This window comes from Manis pentadactyla, chromosome 9 (genome assembly GCF_030020395.1).
Source record: "Manis pentadactyla isolate mManPen7 chromosome 9, mManPen7.hap1, whole genome shotgun sequence".
Lineage (NCBI taxonomy): Eukaryota > Metazoa > Chordata > Mammalia > Pholidota > Manidae > Manis > Manis pentadactyla.
This window is the reverse complement of record NC_080027.1, coordinates 14,387,017-14,404,642: the sequence shown is the minus strand read 5'-3', so window position 1 is coordinate 14,404,642 and position 17,626 is coordinate 14,387,017. Positions and strand designations below refer to the sequence as shown.

The 17,626-nt window shown below is 41.3% G+C and overlaps 2 protein-coding genes across 4 annotated transcripts in view; one reads left to right on the top strand and one right to left on the bottom strand.

Annotated features, from left to right (window-relative positions):
- Nucleotides 1–3,975, bottom strand: part of ATL3 (atlastin GTPase 3) — a 36,286-nt gene extending 32,311 nt beyond the window's left edge. The window contains exon 1 of the mRNA XM_036926522.2: nt 3,646–3,975. Coding sequence (XP_036782417.1) covers nt 3,646–3,691 — 46 coding nt within the window. The 5' untranslated portion in view covers nt 3,692–3,975. The remainder of the gene's footprint in view (nt 1–3,645) is intronic.
- Nucleotides 3,976–10,571: 6,596 nt separating this feature from the next.
- The window catches only part of RTN3 (reticulon 3), a 54,416-nt gene continuing 47,361 nt past the window's right edge, over nt 10,572–17,626 (top strand). The window contains exon 1 of one of the 3 annotated variants that reach the window (XM_036926506.2): nt 10,572–10,913. In XM_036926506.2, the coding sequence (XP_036782401.2) occupies nt 10,778–10,913 (136 nt within the window). In that variant the 5' untranslated portion in view covers nt 10,572–10,777. The remainder of the gene's footprint in view (nt 10,914–17,626) is intronic. The other 2 variants (XM_057506958.1, XM_036926514.2) reach the window with 2 other exon arrangements.

The following is a 17,626-nucleotide window of genomic DNA, read 5'->3' as shown; positions in this document are numbered from 1 at the left end:
GCCAATTCTGATGATTACTATAAATACCTCATGGGAATACTGTATCAGCCATCATTTCAAGTATGTAGAAAATGTTCAAAATATTTGGATAACTAAAAAGTACCCCAACAGTTTATGTGGAAGGTACATCTTTTCTAATTACTTTTAAAATACTGGTTTACTTTTGGTACAACACACCTTAATCTAGACTAACCAATAGGTTTAAACATGCCTGGTCAAATATCTCTGTAATAATTGCGTTCAATAGAATAGCTTTGCATTAAAATGACAAAGACTAACAGGAGAAATTAATGTTTTTTAAGTAGCTGCATAGTTTTTCAAATAAGTAGATGAGACTACTTAATCATAATTGGCTCTTTCAGTTCTATGGAAAGTAAGTTCTAAGAAATAAGTTATATGGGGAAAAAACTGTAAATGTTTCTCCAGTACTTGAGAAGACTATCTGAACAGTGATGCATTCAATGAAACTAGGTAATGGAAGCAGTTACAATTGCTATTTCAGACAAATTCATACAGAATTTAATCAATCTGACAAAGCTAACGAGGGTTTCTAACCTCAGCACTACTGCTATTTAGGGCTGGACAGCTCTTTGTTGTGGGGAGCTATTGATTCAATGAGGAATATTTAGCAGCCTGGCCTCTACCCACTAGAGGCCAGTAGCACTCTCCCAAGACTGCAAGACCAAAGACGTCTCTAGGTATTGCTACAAGTCCCACCAGAGCAAAATCACTCTGAGCTAAGAACTACTGAGGTAGAGCCAGCCTCAGTGTTCATCTTTATTGTCCAGAGTTCTGAAAAGCAAATTAAATAGTTTTGGAAACATTTCACTGAGTGCATGACTCAGGGTAAAGTTATGACCTGAGTTTTCCACTCTCCTTTTGAAATACCACATTCTCTACAGGGCAAGAGCAACACACCCAAAAACAGAAGCAGACCATTTTTTGCCTTGTTCTTACTGGCAGGCCTTAAAGTTCCCAATTTACACACCAGGCCAGAGAAAACACATCATCATATGCAAGGGTAAGTATACTAAACCCTCAGACAACTCTAACTGCTGGGTGTGGCTCCTTTTTGGTGATGGTGGAGAGGGAGTGCTTTTATATACTCTATTTTGTCTTAAGGAGGTAAATATACTGGTAGATATACGTATTTCTAAGGTTGTTTCTGTAAAAATACTACTTAAACCCAACTAAAAAGAATACTGGGAAAAACTTACATTCTAATTTAAAAAGGGAAAGCTTTTTTTCAATCCATCTGTTGTAGAAAATCTTTTTACTCTAATACAGAAAGCTGAACAAAACCACATTTTTTGTCAATTAAGAATTTTGCAGTGCTTCATGGACTTAGGAAGTTCAATCATGACTGAACAGTATTGAAGATTCAGAAATGCAGATTGCAGGCTGAATTTTCAAATTCAGCCAGGCTACACTACAGGAAAAAAACAAACCAATGAATTCAATATTCATCTTATTTGACTCTTCCCTGAAATTGAGACCATCACCAAAATCGAGATGGCTATCTGAAGGTTTTAATTATCTATGCTCCAATTGGAGAAGGCTTTAATAGGAAATACTTGACTTGATTCCTTATCATTTCAAAGCATAAAAAGAGTTCATCTACTACTTCGCTCATTTGACTACTGTATCAGTAAACCTATTTCCTAATTTGTAATATACTTTAGCTGTGAAATATATCTAACATGTTCTAACAAAGTACATGCCAATAAAAAGCATATTTTTAAGAAATTTGCACAAGAGCATCAACTTCTCAATACAAATATTGATATTACAAATTATACTTCCTATAAAGTAATAATCTGAGGTAAGTAACCACCTACAAGGAAATTTAATTACATATTAGTATGACAAAAGAATTACTTGGGTTTTGTTTTTTATTTTTTTTAACTGTTGCTCAATTCTCATTGAATCAAATAGGAATCTGTGAGTGAATTTTGGCAGGTTTTAAAAACCCCGTGGTTATTTTCTGCAACATCTTTCTATGTTGGGGTGAGGATTTAATAATGTATATAACTGTTGAATTACTGTTATATACTTGAAACCAATACAGTAGATCAACTATACTTCAATTTAAAAAAAAAACAAAAAGTCTAGTAGACACTAACTAGAACAACCCAAGTATTTTTCCTCCCAAGGAAAATTATATTTACAGCTTGCAAAATCGCATTTATTATTTAAAATTTGAAAATGAGGATTTAACGAATACTGAAAAATTCCTCATACAGGGTGCATAATACTTTTATTTGATGGAGATAAAAGAATATTAAAATATAACTTGAGAGCAAAAGCAAAAAAAAATAAAAAGCCTATTCTAAACAAGTCCTACTTAGCAAAAACCAAGAAAATTATGTTAGTACACATCATCACATTTACCCTCTATTGGTATTTTTCTTAATGTCATGATTACTCCAATGGGATAGTAACGGTGGCCAGCAATGCGCTTGTACTAGTGTAATGTTTCACTATGTACAGGTCCTCTTCAAGTGCTTCTTCCTTCATAGGTGTTAAAGCAGCAGTAGGGATTTCTAGACTACAAGCTAGTTTGTCAGACTGAAAAAAAGCATCAACTTGAATTTCATTTCTCTGCAACGCTGAATACTCGATGTGGATTAAAACTGCATTGGTTTCGTGCCTCCAAAAGCAAGCCAAAATGTGAAATTACGTTTTTGGTCCATTAGTTCTTTTCTCCTTTTCGGAAAATATTCTATCCAACTTGAAGGACTGGGGGTTATTTATTAAAAGATCCTTCAGACAATGTTTTCTTTTTTTGCCTTTATATTTCGCAAGTGAAGCTTCGGGCAATTTCAACAGCACACACATTCAAGAATAGAGCCTGGTAAAATGACAGATTAAGTCGTGTCCAGAAATTTATGGTGATTCCCTTTATTTGGTTTTGATTTCATACTTCTATTTTTTTCGTCTTCTGGAGCGCAAAAGAACATAGTGTACCAAAGTTACTAAAAGAACTTCCTAAAAACCAACTTGAGACACATTCTTTTATCTACTTTATGGAGACAGTGTGGGTTGAAAATCAACTTTCCTAATACTTCCTGTCAGCGCCTCAAGGTCGTTAGGATAAAAATAAAGCTTCCAACTCTAAGACACTTCGCAGACCTACAGCGCTTTTTAAAAGGCTGAGCAATAAAGCACCTCCGCTCTCCCTTCCTCGGCCTGTTAGCGCGCCCGGAGCCCCAAGGCCCAAGGTTTCCTGCCCGCCGGACTGCTACGCGCCGGGGCGGGGAGGGGCAGCAGCAGGGAGCGCTCGGCACTGCCCAGGGCGGGGGCCGCGGGACCGAGACCTCTGGACACTGCCCCCGGGACCACCGGCCTTCGGGGCCACCCCCGGGGCGCGCGGAAGCGCCAGATGGGCAGCGGCAGTCCAGGGAACCAGCAGCGGCCTTACCCCGCAGAGCCCGACCCCCGAAGGTGGCCGCTCCCAGCCAGGAGCAGAGAAAGGCGCCGCCTGCGCCCGGCCCCGAATTCGCTGGCCGTTGGACACCGGCGAGGGGCGCGCGGTCCCAGCGACGGAACCAGGAGGGGCGACGGCGCGAGCGGGCGATCTCCTCGGTACTATAGCGGGTAAGGAGGTGGGGGTACACGGAGCCCGGAGGAAATTGGGCGCCTCACCTGCTCCTCCCAAGGCAGCCGCTACCGCTCGCTGAGGGGACAACATGGAGCCTCCGCCTTCAGCAGGAGCAGCAGGGGCTCAGAGAGGAAGGACTGAGGCGGGAACGAACCAGGCCCTGGAGGCGGGAACGGGCGGGGCCTGGGCTCTAGAAGAAACTGGGAAAAGGAGGGGCACGGGGGAGCCTCGAGGGAGCGAGCACAGGGCGGGCCGGCGAAGCCCGACGAGCTGCCAAAGACGCACCGAGCGCCAGGGCGGGCCGGAGCGGGAAAGCGCACGCGGCCGAATCCCGCCACGACCCGACGCGTGTGCGCGTGCGCGTGCGCGCGACGTGCGCCGCCGGCTTCCTGGGGCTGCGCACTGATGACAGCGGCCCCTTGGGAATTGTAGTCCCACGCTCTCTGAGTCCCCGCCAGCGGTCCCCTTCTGCGCACTCATCAGGAGCGGGGAGGAAGCGGAAGAGAATGACGAGCGTTGCCGCGGCTCTTCGACGATTGGACTACGACTCCCAGCAGGTCGTGCGGGGACAGGCGGTGCTGGGGCCAGCCCGCGCGCCCCGCGGGGCGCCTAACCTTGAGACCAAGGTAGTTGCGGAAGCCTTGGGATGACTGGCTTCAAACTCCTACCAGCCGCGTTTGGGACGGCTTTGGTGTTTAACGCTGGCCGAGACCATAGGTAGGCAACCCTCTACCCTAAGGACCGAAGAGAGGCCTCAACCGTGGACGTCGTGAACGTCACTGGTTTTTAACGATTTTGACTTCATAAAAAGAAGAGGTCGTTGATTTCATTATACTGCCGTCATCTGCTGCACCCCATTCCCTTCCCTGGCCAAGCCGTCATCACTCTAAGGGCTAACGTAAGAACTTCCAGTGAAACCCCTCCTGCCGGCTTTGTTTAGCCTAAACCATAGCCGTCTTTTAAACCTCAGGTTTACAGGAGCTTGTTTTGAAGTTGTTGCTTTTGCAAGCACACTTACTTAAACTAGGAAGATCAATACAAAACAGGGTTCTCCGAAATGCTTTTATTCACACGTTACATGTGATTGGAAAATGTCAGTTGCCACAATTAAAATTGTTATTTTGGATTTATTGGGGATAGGGGTGGTTTTCTTGGGGGTAGGAGCTGGTGGATCCTATGTGAGGCTCAAGCATCCATACCACCACTGTCACCACCTCTTGGCATCACCGTTCTTCATTCATACAACAGATCACTCCACTTTTTTCTGCCTTTTCCTCAACTATTATAACCAACCCAGAACCTCCTTCCAGCTACCTCTAGGTCCTGCCAAGCCCTTGAGCTATTTTTTACTTCCTAAATGATTAGGCCAGAGGTTAAGAGGTACAGGTAATCCTACCTAAAGAAGTCCTGTTTTGATTTCTTTTCCCTGCCCCTTCTGATTTCTCCCCAAACTCTCAAGATTATTTGAATATCCTCCTCCAAGCTTTAGATTTAAGAGTATAGATTATTCAACCATTGTGGAAAGCAATATGGAGGTTCCTCAAAAAGCTCAAAATAGAAATACCATTTGACCCAGGAATTCTACTTCTAGGAATTTACCCTAAGAATGCAGCAGCCCAGTTTGAAAAAGACATATGCACCCCTATGTTTATAGCAGCACTATTTACAATAGCCAAGACATGGAAGCAACCTAAGTGTCCATCAGTAGATGAATGGATAAAGAAGATGTGGTACATATACACAATGGAATATTATTCAGCCATAAGAAGAAAACAAATCCTACCATTTGCAACAACATGGATGGAGCTGGAGGGTATTATGCTCAGTGAAATAAGCCAGGCAGAGAAAGACAAGTACCAAATGATTTCACTCATATGTGGAGTATAAGAACAAAGAAAAACTGAAGGAACAAAACAGCAGCAGACTCACAGAACCCAAGAATGGACTAACAGTTACCAAAGGGAAAGGGACTGGGGAGGGTGGGTGGGAAGGGAGGGACAAGGGTGGGGAAAAAGAAAGGGAGCATTGCGATTAGCATGTATAATGTGTGTGAGGGGGGCACAGGGAGGGCTGTGCAACACAGAGAAGTAGTGATTCTACAGCATCTTCCTACGCTGATGGGCAGTGACTGTAATGGGGGGGGACTTGGTGAAGGGGGGAACCTAGTAAACATAATGTTCCTCATGTAACTGTAGATTAATGATACCAAAAAAAAAAAGAGTATAGATTAGATCTAGACCAACTCAGGCCAGCAAGAAACTTATGTGAACATCAGTGCAAGTGGTTACTGGGATTTCACACTGATGTGTGCAGAAGGTAGGACCTAGAGGAGGTGACACAAATCCTGGGCATTATGTGGCATGTTCAGAAAGAGAAGGGCCAAAGGCCAAAGTGACTTGTCACAATTGCAACACACAGTGTAAAAATTTAAACTGCATACAAATCCCAGCATTCTCTATTACCCCTCCCTGTCTCTCTAAGACTTCTTACCATCTGACTTAAGTTTTACTTTTGTTTTTGTCTCTTCCCACTAAAATGTAAGTTCCAAAGAGACAGGAATTTTTTTCATTTTTTTTTCTCAGTGCTGTATCCCCAATGACTCAAACAGTGCCAGGCAGATAGTTGAAACTCAAATATTTATTGAATAGAAGAATAAAGAAGATTTATGTTAAACCTAAAACCACTCACTCACTTTCAAGTTCCTTTAATGCTAACTTGCTTTTGAACAAAATACCCTATTCTAAGACCTCCCAATAGAGATCTACTCAAGTCCTCCCTGTCAGGAAGTGACCAGCAAATACTGACATGACAGCTGTCTCAATGTAACATCATCAAGGTCAATGTTAGTACATCAGCCTTCCCAAACCTTGTAGGAGTTTTGTCATTTTGGAACAACACAGTACAAATTACAAGTAAACTTTAGTTAGTCACAGCTTAGAAAGCAACCCATGTAAACAAGAAACATTTTTTTGTTGTTTCTCAGATACCCAGGGTCATCAAAATAGCAGACATACAAAATGCTAAATATTGATGATATACTGATTGTAGTCAGCCGTCAGCCATCTCACTCGAAATTGAGTCACATGGTATGAACAGAGGCTGAAGTTTCCGTGTGGTTTTCCAGAAGTAGGTTACATGTAGACATGTTTGAATAGTTAAGGCCATTGGCTTTGGGGTCACACCGACCTGGCTTTGATTCTGGCTCCGATGCTTACTAGCTATGCAAACTTGTGTGACTTATTTAACCTCTTTGAACTCATTTTATCATCATCTGCCAAATGATTTGAACACTTAAGTCACAGAGTTGTTGTAGGTTCAATGAGATGTGTTTGGCAATTATGACCAATGCAGTTAGTGCTCAAAAATGGTAATCATATTCATTCTGGAAAAACAAAACAAAGTTACAAATACTCAAAATGCTCAAGTATTTTATGAAACACAAAAATAGCAAAATTGTTTTCCGCAGTGACATCCACTGTGACTCAGGTTCCAAAGCTTTCCAAAAATAGGGCATTTGTTATGTGCCTGGCACAGTGCTAGGAAGTAATGCTGCAACAACACATAAGACATATTCCTGTCCTTCAGAGACTCACAGTCTTACAGGGTAAACAGCCAAGTAAATAATTACCACTCCCAGTGACTGCGCCAGAATGTAGTTCAGCTTCTTTCCTACCACCTGTTTTCAGTATCTCTGTTTAAACAACAGTTTAGGCACTTGGAAGAAACAGACTGGACTACTGGCATCCCTGGGCATCATTTACATACCTGTACCTTACTTTGCTTGTGTATAAAATGAGGTAATGCCTTGGTGTCCTAGTTTATAAAAAGAAAATAGTCAACCCCAACTCATTGGGTGTTAAAAAGCTGAATATCAAGCCTTCAACATAGTAACAGTAAAAGTTCAAGACCTGCCCACTGCGTCATTATTTTAGCCAGCAGTGCAGCTGTCTTAACATTTCAAAAAGACACTAGAAAAGATCACTAGAATTTACTGTTAAGGAAGCATCCTACCTAACAGTGTGTATATCATGCTATCAATTGTGTTAAAAAGGTGGATGAGACTATAGATTTACTACAATCACCTTTGCATTTCCCACAAAAAAGCTCCTAACAGTAGTTACCTGTGTGTAGGGGAGAAGACTGGTAGGTGGAGAGAGGTGAGTGATACAATAAAATTTTAAAGTATATATACATACATACTTATATATACATAAATATGTATGATGTGTGAATATATTCAAAATTTTTTAATTAAAATATTTAATTTTTTCTAAAAGCCAAGAAAAAATGGGGTGATGAGATGGCCTAGAAGCTAAGGTAGGAAATTAGCTGTGTAAATACCAGTCGTATAAGGAGAGGGCCAAGGAAGAGGCCCAGTGCAGTGCCTCAGCAGTAGAAACTGCTCAGCAGAACTAAGAAATGGCTGTTCTGTAGTGAGCACTTTAGAAATCCCATCTGAGCCCTTCCCTTCCTGAAAACTTTGACTGAATCCCCATTAGCCTTCAGAGGACGCCTCAGCTCTTTAGTGTGATGTTACTGATTCCCCACACTCTAGCCCCAAACATATTTTCCTCATTTTATCTCTCTCTTGTCCCAGTTCAAACCCTTGGGTTCTAGCCCCAATCTGCGCTAACCACACCCAAAACACCTTCCACACAGCCACTCTTCTCAGGCTCCAGCACCTGCTGATGGTTGTGTTGCACTAAGGCAGTTTGAGGAGGGGGAGGGGCAACAGGGGATCAAATCTAAGCCTTATTCCGCTAGACAGGCCGACACTGAAGTGCATCTTGGGCTGGGCTGGCAGGAAGAGGTCCTTTTTTGTGATTGGTCTGCCAAGAAGGAGGTCTTACTGTGTCCTTGAGCAAAAGTAGCCCCTGCATTTGCTTCATACCATTCTCCCTTGCCTTTAATGACTTCCTTAACACTTCAAACTCATATCTGACTGTGCTTCTTCATAAAACTTCGCCAAGCCACTACAACTCTGTAGTGATTCAATTCCCTCTTAAATTCATACAATTCCCTTGCCTTCTAATCATAGCATTATAGTTTTGTGTTGTTTTGATTACTATTTAATTGTGTTTTTTAACTTCATATGAGCATGTTCTAAGCCCCAGCTAGCTTGTAAGCTCATTAAAGACAGGACAAACATATTTTTGGGTTTTTTTTTTAATTTCCCAGGATAGTGTCATACACACAGCAGATGATCAGTAAACATTTATGGAACAAATCATATATACAAATAACATCCCAAGCAAGAGTCAGTCTCAGGGGAGTTTGCTGTACAGCAAGAGTTTTACTGTACCTAAAGCAGGAAGAAAAGGCAGCTTCAGGTATTGGACCTGGCATAAAGGCCTCATATAAAAAAATCTGAAGGGCCCAAAGACACCACCAAGACCACATCAGTGTCTTGTTTTTTAGCTTATTTTCTCTATTTCTAGATATCATGGAAACAGGCTTCCTTTCCAGTCAGGGTCTCCAGATCCTAGCAATCACTATCAGTGTTAGGGACCATCATCATTCATTTCCTATCCAGCAACTAAAATCATAAATTTTTTAAATGTATGCACTTATCAGAATGGGTAAATAACTGGCTTGTATTTCCCTTTGTCATCTAATGGAGATTGCTGCATTATGAACTGATGCTGGAAGTGCCAGAGGAAGATGTTTGCCATGAAGTTATTTTGGGAAATATTCTTGTGTGCCTTTTTTTCAGAGCGTTGCAATGGCCAGTGTTTTTCCTGTCTGGGCTTTACCTGACCTTAAAAACGGTCAAGGGCAGATGTAGTCCACTTCTTGTTCTAGAAGATTTCCACTGATCATATCACTTTCCCTCTCCGTGGCCTCCTGGCTGACTACCACCCCCTTCATGAGACTGCATCTGTACAGGCCCTGCTGATCCTGCCATTGCCCTTCAGGTCATCGATTGCTGCTTTAGCAATAACAAGGCCTTCAGCCTTGGTTTTTATTATTTACAGACTACGTTCCACTTTTTAAAAGAACTATTCACATTTCAAGTATTTTAACCAGATGTAGGGAGAGAAGGCTTTTGATTTTGGAAACGAACTGAGGATAAGCCAGAAAATGAACAGACTCCCGTCTTAACTAGATATCTGCTTTCACATACATTTTCTGCTAAGGACCCCTTTTAGGCTCTGAGTAAAATTCAAGTATTTGTATTTTATGCTATATTCTTATTTTTTAATATCTCATTTACTATCACCCATAAATAACCACAGCCAGGATGTTATCTTCTGGCTCTTCACTTTAGCTCAGCATTTTTTTCCTTCAAAAATATCTCTTCTCTACCCGATAGCCTATTCGGAGGGAAAGACAACCTTAAGACCCAAGCTTGACCCCTCTTTGGGAACAGAAACCAGGTAAGAATCTGAAGCAGGTTCTGCGGCTGCACTGCAATGTGATTAGAATGAGTATTAGTTTTTCATTCTGTACAGCATCTTCACCTACCAAATAGGAGACTGAGCCATCTCTGCCTCATGGTGAATCAGACGTTACGACACATCCAGAAAAATTAATAAAGCATCTTGCAGAGTGGGTCTACTCCATATTGTGGTTTTCACTTTTCATTTGTCACAGGCAGGAACACATCAAACAGAAGGCAGAAGCTCTGGAATTCATGGGAAAAATATTTTCCAGCTAATGCAAGCAAAAAGAGACTTCCGTTGTTAAAACACATAATCTGCTGACCCCAAACGTTCACATTAAGAGTTACGAAGAAACACTAACCCTAAGCTCCGCGACCCCTCTTCGGCTGCAGTGGTGGGCGGAGCTTTACCATGGCCACGCCCCCTAGCCTAGTCCCCTGAGGGGCGCGGCTCACTCCGGCCCCTGGCGCGGACGCTGCGTGGAGTCATCTTTGCCCCTCCTTCCCTGCAGGAGCACTGAGGGATAGTTTTTGCGCCTGCGCCCTTCGTCGCCAGGCGCCTCAACGCGGCCACCGCCCGCCTCCGCTGCCCGCCCGAGGGCCCCTTGTGCGCCTGCGCGTCCGCGCTCCCGCCCTCTCGCTGCGCTCGGCCGAGTCAGTCTGTCCGAGTCTGTCCTCGGAGCAAGAGGAGCGAAGGGGCTTCGTAGAGCCGGCTGCCGGGTTATTTTCTCTCCCCTCCCTCTCTCCCGCCCCACATCTCTCGTCACCCCTCTCCCGCCCTTGCTCGCGCTGCCATGGAGCCGTCGGCGGCCACTCAATCTCCGTCCGTCTCCTCGTCGTCCTCCGGGGCCGAGCCCTCCGCTCCCGGCGGCGGGAGCCCGGGAGCCTGCCCCGCCCTGGGGGCGAAAAGCTGCGGCTCCTCCTGCGCTGGTGAGGCGCGCCGGGGGACCCCGTCCTCGGGCGGGGCGGGGGACTAGCGCTCGGGGGAAGGCAGCCCCCGGGAGCAGCGGCCGGAAAATGGGCTAAGGGGGAGGGAGCGTCGGGTCGTGCCGGCGGGGAGGAAATAACGGGGCGCGGGGAAAACAGGTTGGGGGCGGGGAGGCGCTGTATGGAGTGGGCGGGTGGGGAAGAGCCGCAGTTCGGGAGAGCGGTCCCCCGAACCGGGGGGTTTGGTGGAGGATCAGAGAGACTGAGAGGATTGGGGCCGGCTGGTTGTAGGAGGCACGATTAGGTACGATTTTGAGGGGATGGTGGTGAAAGGGTGGCATTGCAGGTGAAAGGTCTGCAGACAGGTGTTGACGTACCGTCATGGTAGTCTTCCAAAGAGATGTATGTATTTGTGTGGGAGGGGTTGCCCATGGGGAGGATGGGGAAATTTAATGGAAACGTTGTAGCCGTTTTCTATGTTGTCTTCATTTGCCTTTAATTTTTTGTGGCTAGACTTTCTAAATGCCCGATTTTTCTGAGGCTCCGAGGTGGGAGGCAGGATGAGAATAGGTCAGGGATTTGGGAGGGAGCTGTTGATGGTCCAAGATGGATCCGTGGCTGCATCTGCAGCACAGCCTGCTCTTCCCCGGCGCGGCGTGGGGGTGGAGACATGCAATCCGTGGCTTATAGTCTGGGTAATACAGTCATGCCAAGCCATGAACATATTTTTATTTCATGCTTTCTGTGAGCTGTTATCGCAGTATAACAAAAGGGGGTGTTTACCGCAGAAAGAGGGAGGGGGAGAAAATTCAGACAAAGCAGGGACTGGTTGAACCCCCTTCTCCTCCCATTTCTGAAAGACTTAGGAGGGGGAAGCTGCAGGCCGCTTTTAGTTTCCATTGTATACACGTCTGCCTGCTGGTGGGAGCTGGCTGGCAGGCTCCCCTCGTGCCGAGGATCTGCAGTGCAGATGCCTTCTTGAGGAAAAAATGCACCATGAGCAGGTGGTGGTTCTTAAAGGAACTGTCTTTGAAGGAATAAAAAGCTTTGTATCAAAAAGGAAAGGCAAAAAAGCCTGGGAGACAGAATTTTGCTCTCTGGTTACTCTAAAGGAATTTGATGGGTTTTAAAATGCTTTATTTACTCTGCTTTGCTAGAATCTTGGGCTGATTATTCTAAAGAACATACATTTTTTGGCCTTAGCTTTAAATTAAATATATTCTCTATGTGTTTTTCAAACAGTGGATTTCCACATGAGAGGTTTGGTACTCTGTTGGATTTATCAGTGTGGTTATGATCATTTTAGTAGAAACATTATCAGAGGAAGCCTCTGCAAGATCAAGTTTAGCTGTCCAGATAAAGAAACCAGGCAGCAAATTTAGAAGTCTTTCTGCCTTTAAACCACCAGCGTTTCTCTTCTAAATTTTTGTGTTCTTGGCAAAAGTCCAAATGAACAGCAGTCTCTCAATAACTTAATAACTTGGTATTTTGGCTTTAATCACTTGTCATTGCTTACTGCCCAGTTATTGGCCCTTTTGTACATACCTTCTTGTTTTTAATGATTTTAAGTTTTTGATTCACTTGAAAAATAAACTAGGTAGATTCTCTATCTTAAACTCTTATCCATTGCAGATATGTATTGATGTTGTCTAGAAAGCATTAGTACAGTTTTGGTAGGCCCAGGGGCAAGATTCTCATTTGTCAGATCAGGACTTGAAAAAATTTAGTTTAAGGTGCTTTAGTGTAGTCATCATTTCATTGCACAGGCTCTTCCTCATTACAAAATGTTTTCTACATCTCTCAGAGGAAATGTCTCCAACTTCCGTGCTATGAAAAATAAATGAAGTTTTTTATTAAAGTGTATCATTCCAAAATTAACTAATTTAAAATTATACTGAAAAACCTATGTTGCTTTAAAAATCTACAAGTGTTGATACTGACCTTCAGCTTCACATTCTTTCACCAAGTTCCTCTTGGTTTTAGAGAATTTCAAAGAATAAAAGAAGAGTAAGGGATTGTGTCCTGCAGGAAATAATTTTGTCTTGACTGACCCATCCAGTAACAAATTTCAGAAATATTTGTTCCTGCCTAAAAGCAGAGAAAATATGGATGGCACTCCCTGATTCAGTGCCTCAGGTACTGATACACCCAGCAGTATAATGTGCTCTGGTCAGGGACCAGAATTGGCTACCCAGATTTCTGCCTTCGAAGGAAACCAAAAACTTCAAAGGCAATAAGTTGAGGTTGAGGTAAAAGAGACTTAAATGTTTGGTGTTCTTTTCAGGATGAGGGTTGCCTTTATTCGAATAAAGTATAGGTACGTGTCTATTGTGTGAACATTAAAAGTGTTTTAATAGTTTACTGGTTATAGCTTTTGAAATTCTATAACCTGTTAGAGACAGGTCTTTATTATTTCTGTGAAAATCATGCTGCCAAAATAAAGCTGTATTCCCTGTATCTGGTTATGGAATTACTCAAAGCAACAACAGTTTGGAAAATTAAATAAAAGGTTTTGCTTTAAATATTTGTTCCTTACTCATGAAACTTACTTCTTTTTAGTGTATTCTTTATGGCATCATTTTCACACTTTGTTCTAACATGTCAGTCAAATGTACGTAATTTGTATTTTCAGTCTTAACTCTTAAATAAAAAGGAATTTGACCAGCTGTTCAACACTGACATTAACTGTATTGTATTCATGTCATATTGTCAGTGGCAGTATAGCATGTTGATAAACACACAGACTTGAGCCCTCAAAGACATTTAGATTTCAATCCTCTTTTATTAATTATGTGAAGTGCAAATCCAGAGCCTCAGCAATGCGAACAAATTTGCTTTGTGCCCTTAAATCCTAACTTATATTGAAAAAAAACCCCTACTATTTGATACGTCGGTTTGCCTGTTACAAACTATGTGCACATAAATACAAATAGCAACTGAATTACAAGTGAGAAATCCGGTAATCTTCCTCATAATAAAGGAAGATCTTTAAACCTTTTTCTTCTTTCTAAAAGTCAAGTTGTTTCAGCTTCTGACCCCTTCCTTACATTAATGTCTTCAAGCTGTCAGCCTTTCACTCAGTTGGTCTGTTAAGATGTTTCTAGATGGCTTGGCATGACATCAGTTTGCTTAAATATTTTCTGCAGCATTCTGACCATAATAGATGTAATTATGATGTATTAAACTCTTATCAGTGGGAGCAAGAGCACAGGAGAAAGCAAGAATGGTAATGTCAGTATGGTTTGCAGTCGCCTGTTGACTTGGATGGTTTTTATTCTCCAGGAATAAAAGGTTTCTTTTAATGCTGCTTCTTAGAGTCAAATTCACAAATAATTTAACCACTCTGATAAAAAAAAAAAGTCTACATGTATTTAATAGGCATACTTCAACCCTAAATTGAAATCTCTAGGGGATTATTTATGAAGTTGCTGGTAAGAGCATCAATGTTTTTATTATTTTAGAGATGGCTTGAAAACAAAACTAATATTATTGTTTTTATTATACTCTGTGATGAGGAAATTATATATTTGTCCTGATAAAGGAGTGACCTGTAATTCTGTGTATGTTTCAAGCACTTGTAAATGAAGCTTGGTAGTAAAGGAATTGAAGTCCTTGAAGAGAAAAGGGAAAGTTAAAGTTTCTGGTTTTGTGTTAAGAGATTGTTCTTTTAGAAAGGCACTTCTCTCCAGACTAGCCGTAAGCCTAGAATTTACTGTTTTCATAATTCTGAGCAGAATTATAAAGGCTTCAAATAAATTATTAACTATGCATATTTGTACTTAGTTTATAGTTCATGTTCATGTTGTTAATGATGAATTTATAACTGCCTCGTAAACTGTACAGATCTGTGAAAAATAGATTTCATCATAAAACTTATTTTGGATAAAAATTACCAAGTTGATATTATGTTCATATAATTAACTCATTCAGAAGTTTCCCAGCAAATTGCTTACCTCTTAATTCTGTTCATTTATTCTAGAATTCTTTTGGATCATTGGGTATGTTACAGATGTTTTGGAAAAGGTGTGTGTGCTAAGTCGGTTTAGCTGTAATTGGTATTGCTTGTGATTGCATCATTGAGGTCTTTTACTACATGTATGTGACTTATGTAAGACATGTTACTCTGTGATACTGCAGTTTCAGAGAGAATCCCTCTAAATGTGTATGAGATTTGCATTTCTATTTTACATTTACTCTTGTGATGGTCTTTTTAAATTTCAAAGAAATATTCTTACTCCTTTTTGCCAGTCAACTCAATTACTTCTGCCTAGAAACACATCATCATAACCTAACCAGCCAGGAGGTGACATGTAAACTTTTTGACATGTTCCTCATTGGCAGCTTGCCCTTGAGAATATATTAAAGGATATTCTGGAAAACCTTTTTAGCAAACCTAATACAAAGCCCCTTTTGTCCTGTTACCTGAAAGCATTTCAGTGGTGAGCATTGTCTTCATTTTACATCAGGACATAGAAATCTTTGATTTTTTTATATCTTACATTTGTGTATCTCTTTATGGTTTAAGTTGTGCCCATATGCTTATTTAATTCAGCAAGTGTTTGAGCATACATTTAAACTCTTTGTTAGGTGCTGTGAGAGAGAGGAAGGCAAATAAAACATAGAGCATCCCTCTAGAGGTTATATTCAATAGGAAAAAGACTTGTAACACGTTTATCTGTGTGGTAGGTAGTGATATAAACCTCATTTTACAGATGAGGAATCAGGCTCAGAGAGATTAAGTGATATACCCAAAGGTTTGTGGCAGTGAAGTTGAGGGTAGGATAAAATGAAGGGATTGAGGGTCCAATTTCTGTTCTCTTTCAAATTTACACACTGCCTTTCTTTAAATTTGAACTAATGTGATAAAAATGGTTGAGTCATCCTCTTGAATTCAGTTACCAGTTTAATTTAAGAGCCTTAAAAAGCCTTAATTTCTGGCCCATGGTTCCTAAGCCAGGTACCTTTTTGCTCTGCTGTTTTACAGAGACTACTTTTGTCAAGTTCACAAGTTATTTTCCACATTGTTAAATCCAGTGATCACTTCTCAGTCCTCATCTTAAATGCCCTATCAACAGCTTTTGGTAAATTAATCACTTCCTCCTTCTTGCAATACTGCATTTGTCTTCCATGACACCACACACTCACTGGCTGCTCCTCCTGTCGCCTTTGCTAGTTCATTTGTTCTTTTTTTAATTGAGATACAATTCACATAACATGAAAGGCATCATTTTAAAGTGGTACTTAAGTATAACACAGCTGTGCAATTATATTTGTAATAAATATATCTTAAGATGTTTAAGATTGGCTTCTTTACTACTGTGTTAAAGTATTACTTTTAAGATTGGCTACTTTTACTTCTGTACTGTGGGTATTTTCTGCTAATGGCTTTAATCCAGAAAAGTATCTTTTTATAACCACTTGAATGCCACATTTTGGTTTATAAGAAAGAGACCACTTCCAATAAGGACTCAGTGGTAGGTTAGTTGGATGTGCTGGGATTTTTAAATATGTTAAAATAAGTTTAATTTCCATCTTACTCCTAACAAAATCTAAGAGTTCGATTTTTCGATTTGATACATCTTGAACATTGTTTGAAGAAGGGTGAGAAGACAGTTCTGCAAGTAAATGTAGTACTATTTAATTTAATTTAATTTATTTTTTTTAATTTTATTTTGGTATCATTAATCTACAATTACATGAAGGACATTATGTTTACTAGGCTCCCCCCTTCACCAAGTCCCCCCCACATCCCCATTCACAGTCACTGTCCATCAACAGTAAGATGCTATAAAATCACTACTTGTCTTCTCTGTGTTGCACAGACCTCCCCGTGCCCCACACACACTATACATGCCAATCGTAATGCCCTCTTTCTTTTTTTCCCGCCCATATCCCTCCCTTCCCACCCGTCCTCCCCAGTCCCTTTCCCTTTGGTAACTATTAGTCCATTCTTGGGTTCTGTGCTTCTGCTGCTGTTTTGTTCCTTCAGTTTTCTTTTATTCTTATACTCCACATATGAGTGAAATCATTTGGTACTTGTCTTTCTCCACCTGGCTTATTTCACTGAGCATAATACCCTCTAGCTCCATCCATGTTGTTGCGAATTGTAGGATTTGTTTTTTTCTTATGGCTGAGTAATATTCCATTGTGTATATGTACCACAACTTCTTTATCCATTCATCTAATGTAGTACTATTTTAGAAGTTGGGTTATTAAAATATTTGTAACCAACTTCATATTTACAGTCCCTTTTGTTTCAGATTTTCAGTTTTTTGTTTCTTTTGCAGCAGGAGTTCTGCTTGTTTTCCTCATTGATTGCATATACTTTTACTTCATAAATGTGAAAAGAAAGCTTTCCAACTCTTTTTAGTGTTATAACAGAAGAGTGAGCATCTTCACTTACAGGAGAGGGAACTACTGCTTTAGTAACTACTGCATTTGTAGGACTAATGTCCAGTCGCTTCTCAGAGTCTATTTTTGAATTAACAATTTAAAAATCTCTTGTAGTTTCTTACTAAACATTTCTTAAGCCTCTATACTATTCAGGCCTCCATATTCTGTGCCATGTACCATGGGTGTCATTCTGTGCCTTATGAAAGATAGAGGGACATGTAAGATGGTCCTTAATCCTAAGGTTGGAATTAATTTCCAACAGCAAATAAATTCGTTTAACTAGATATTAGACCTTACGTTGGTTTATTGGTTCCAGAGGACCA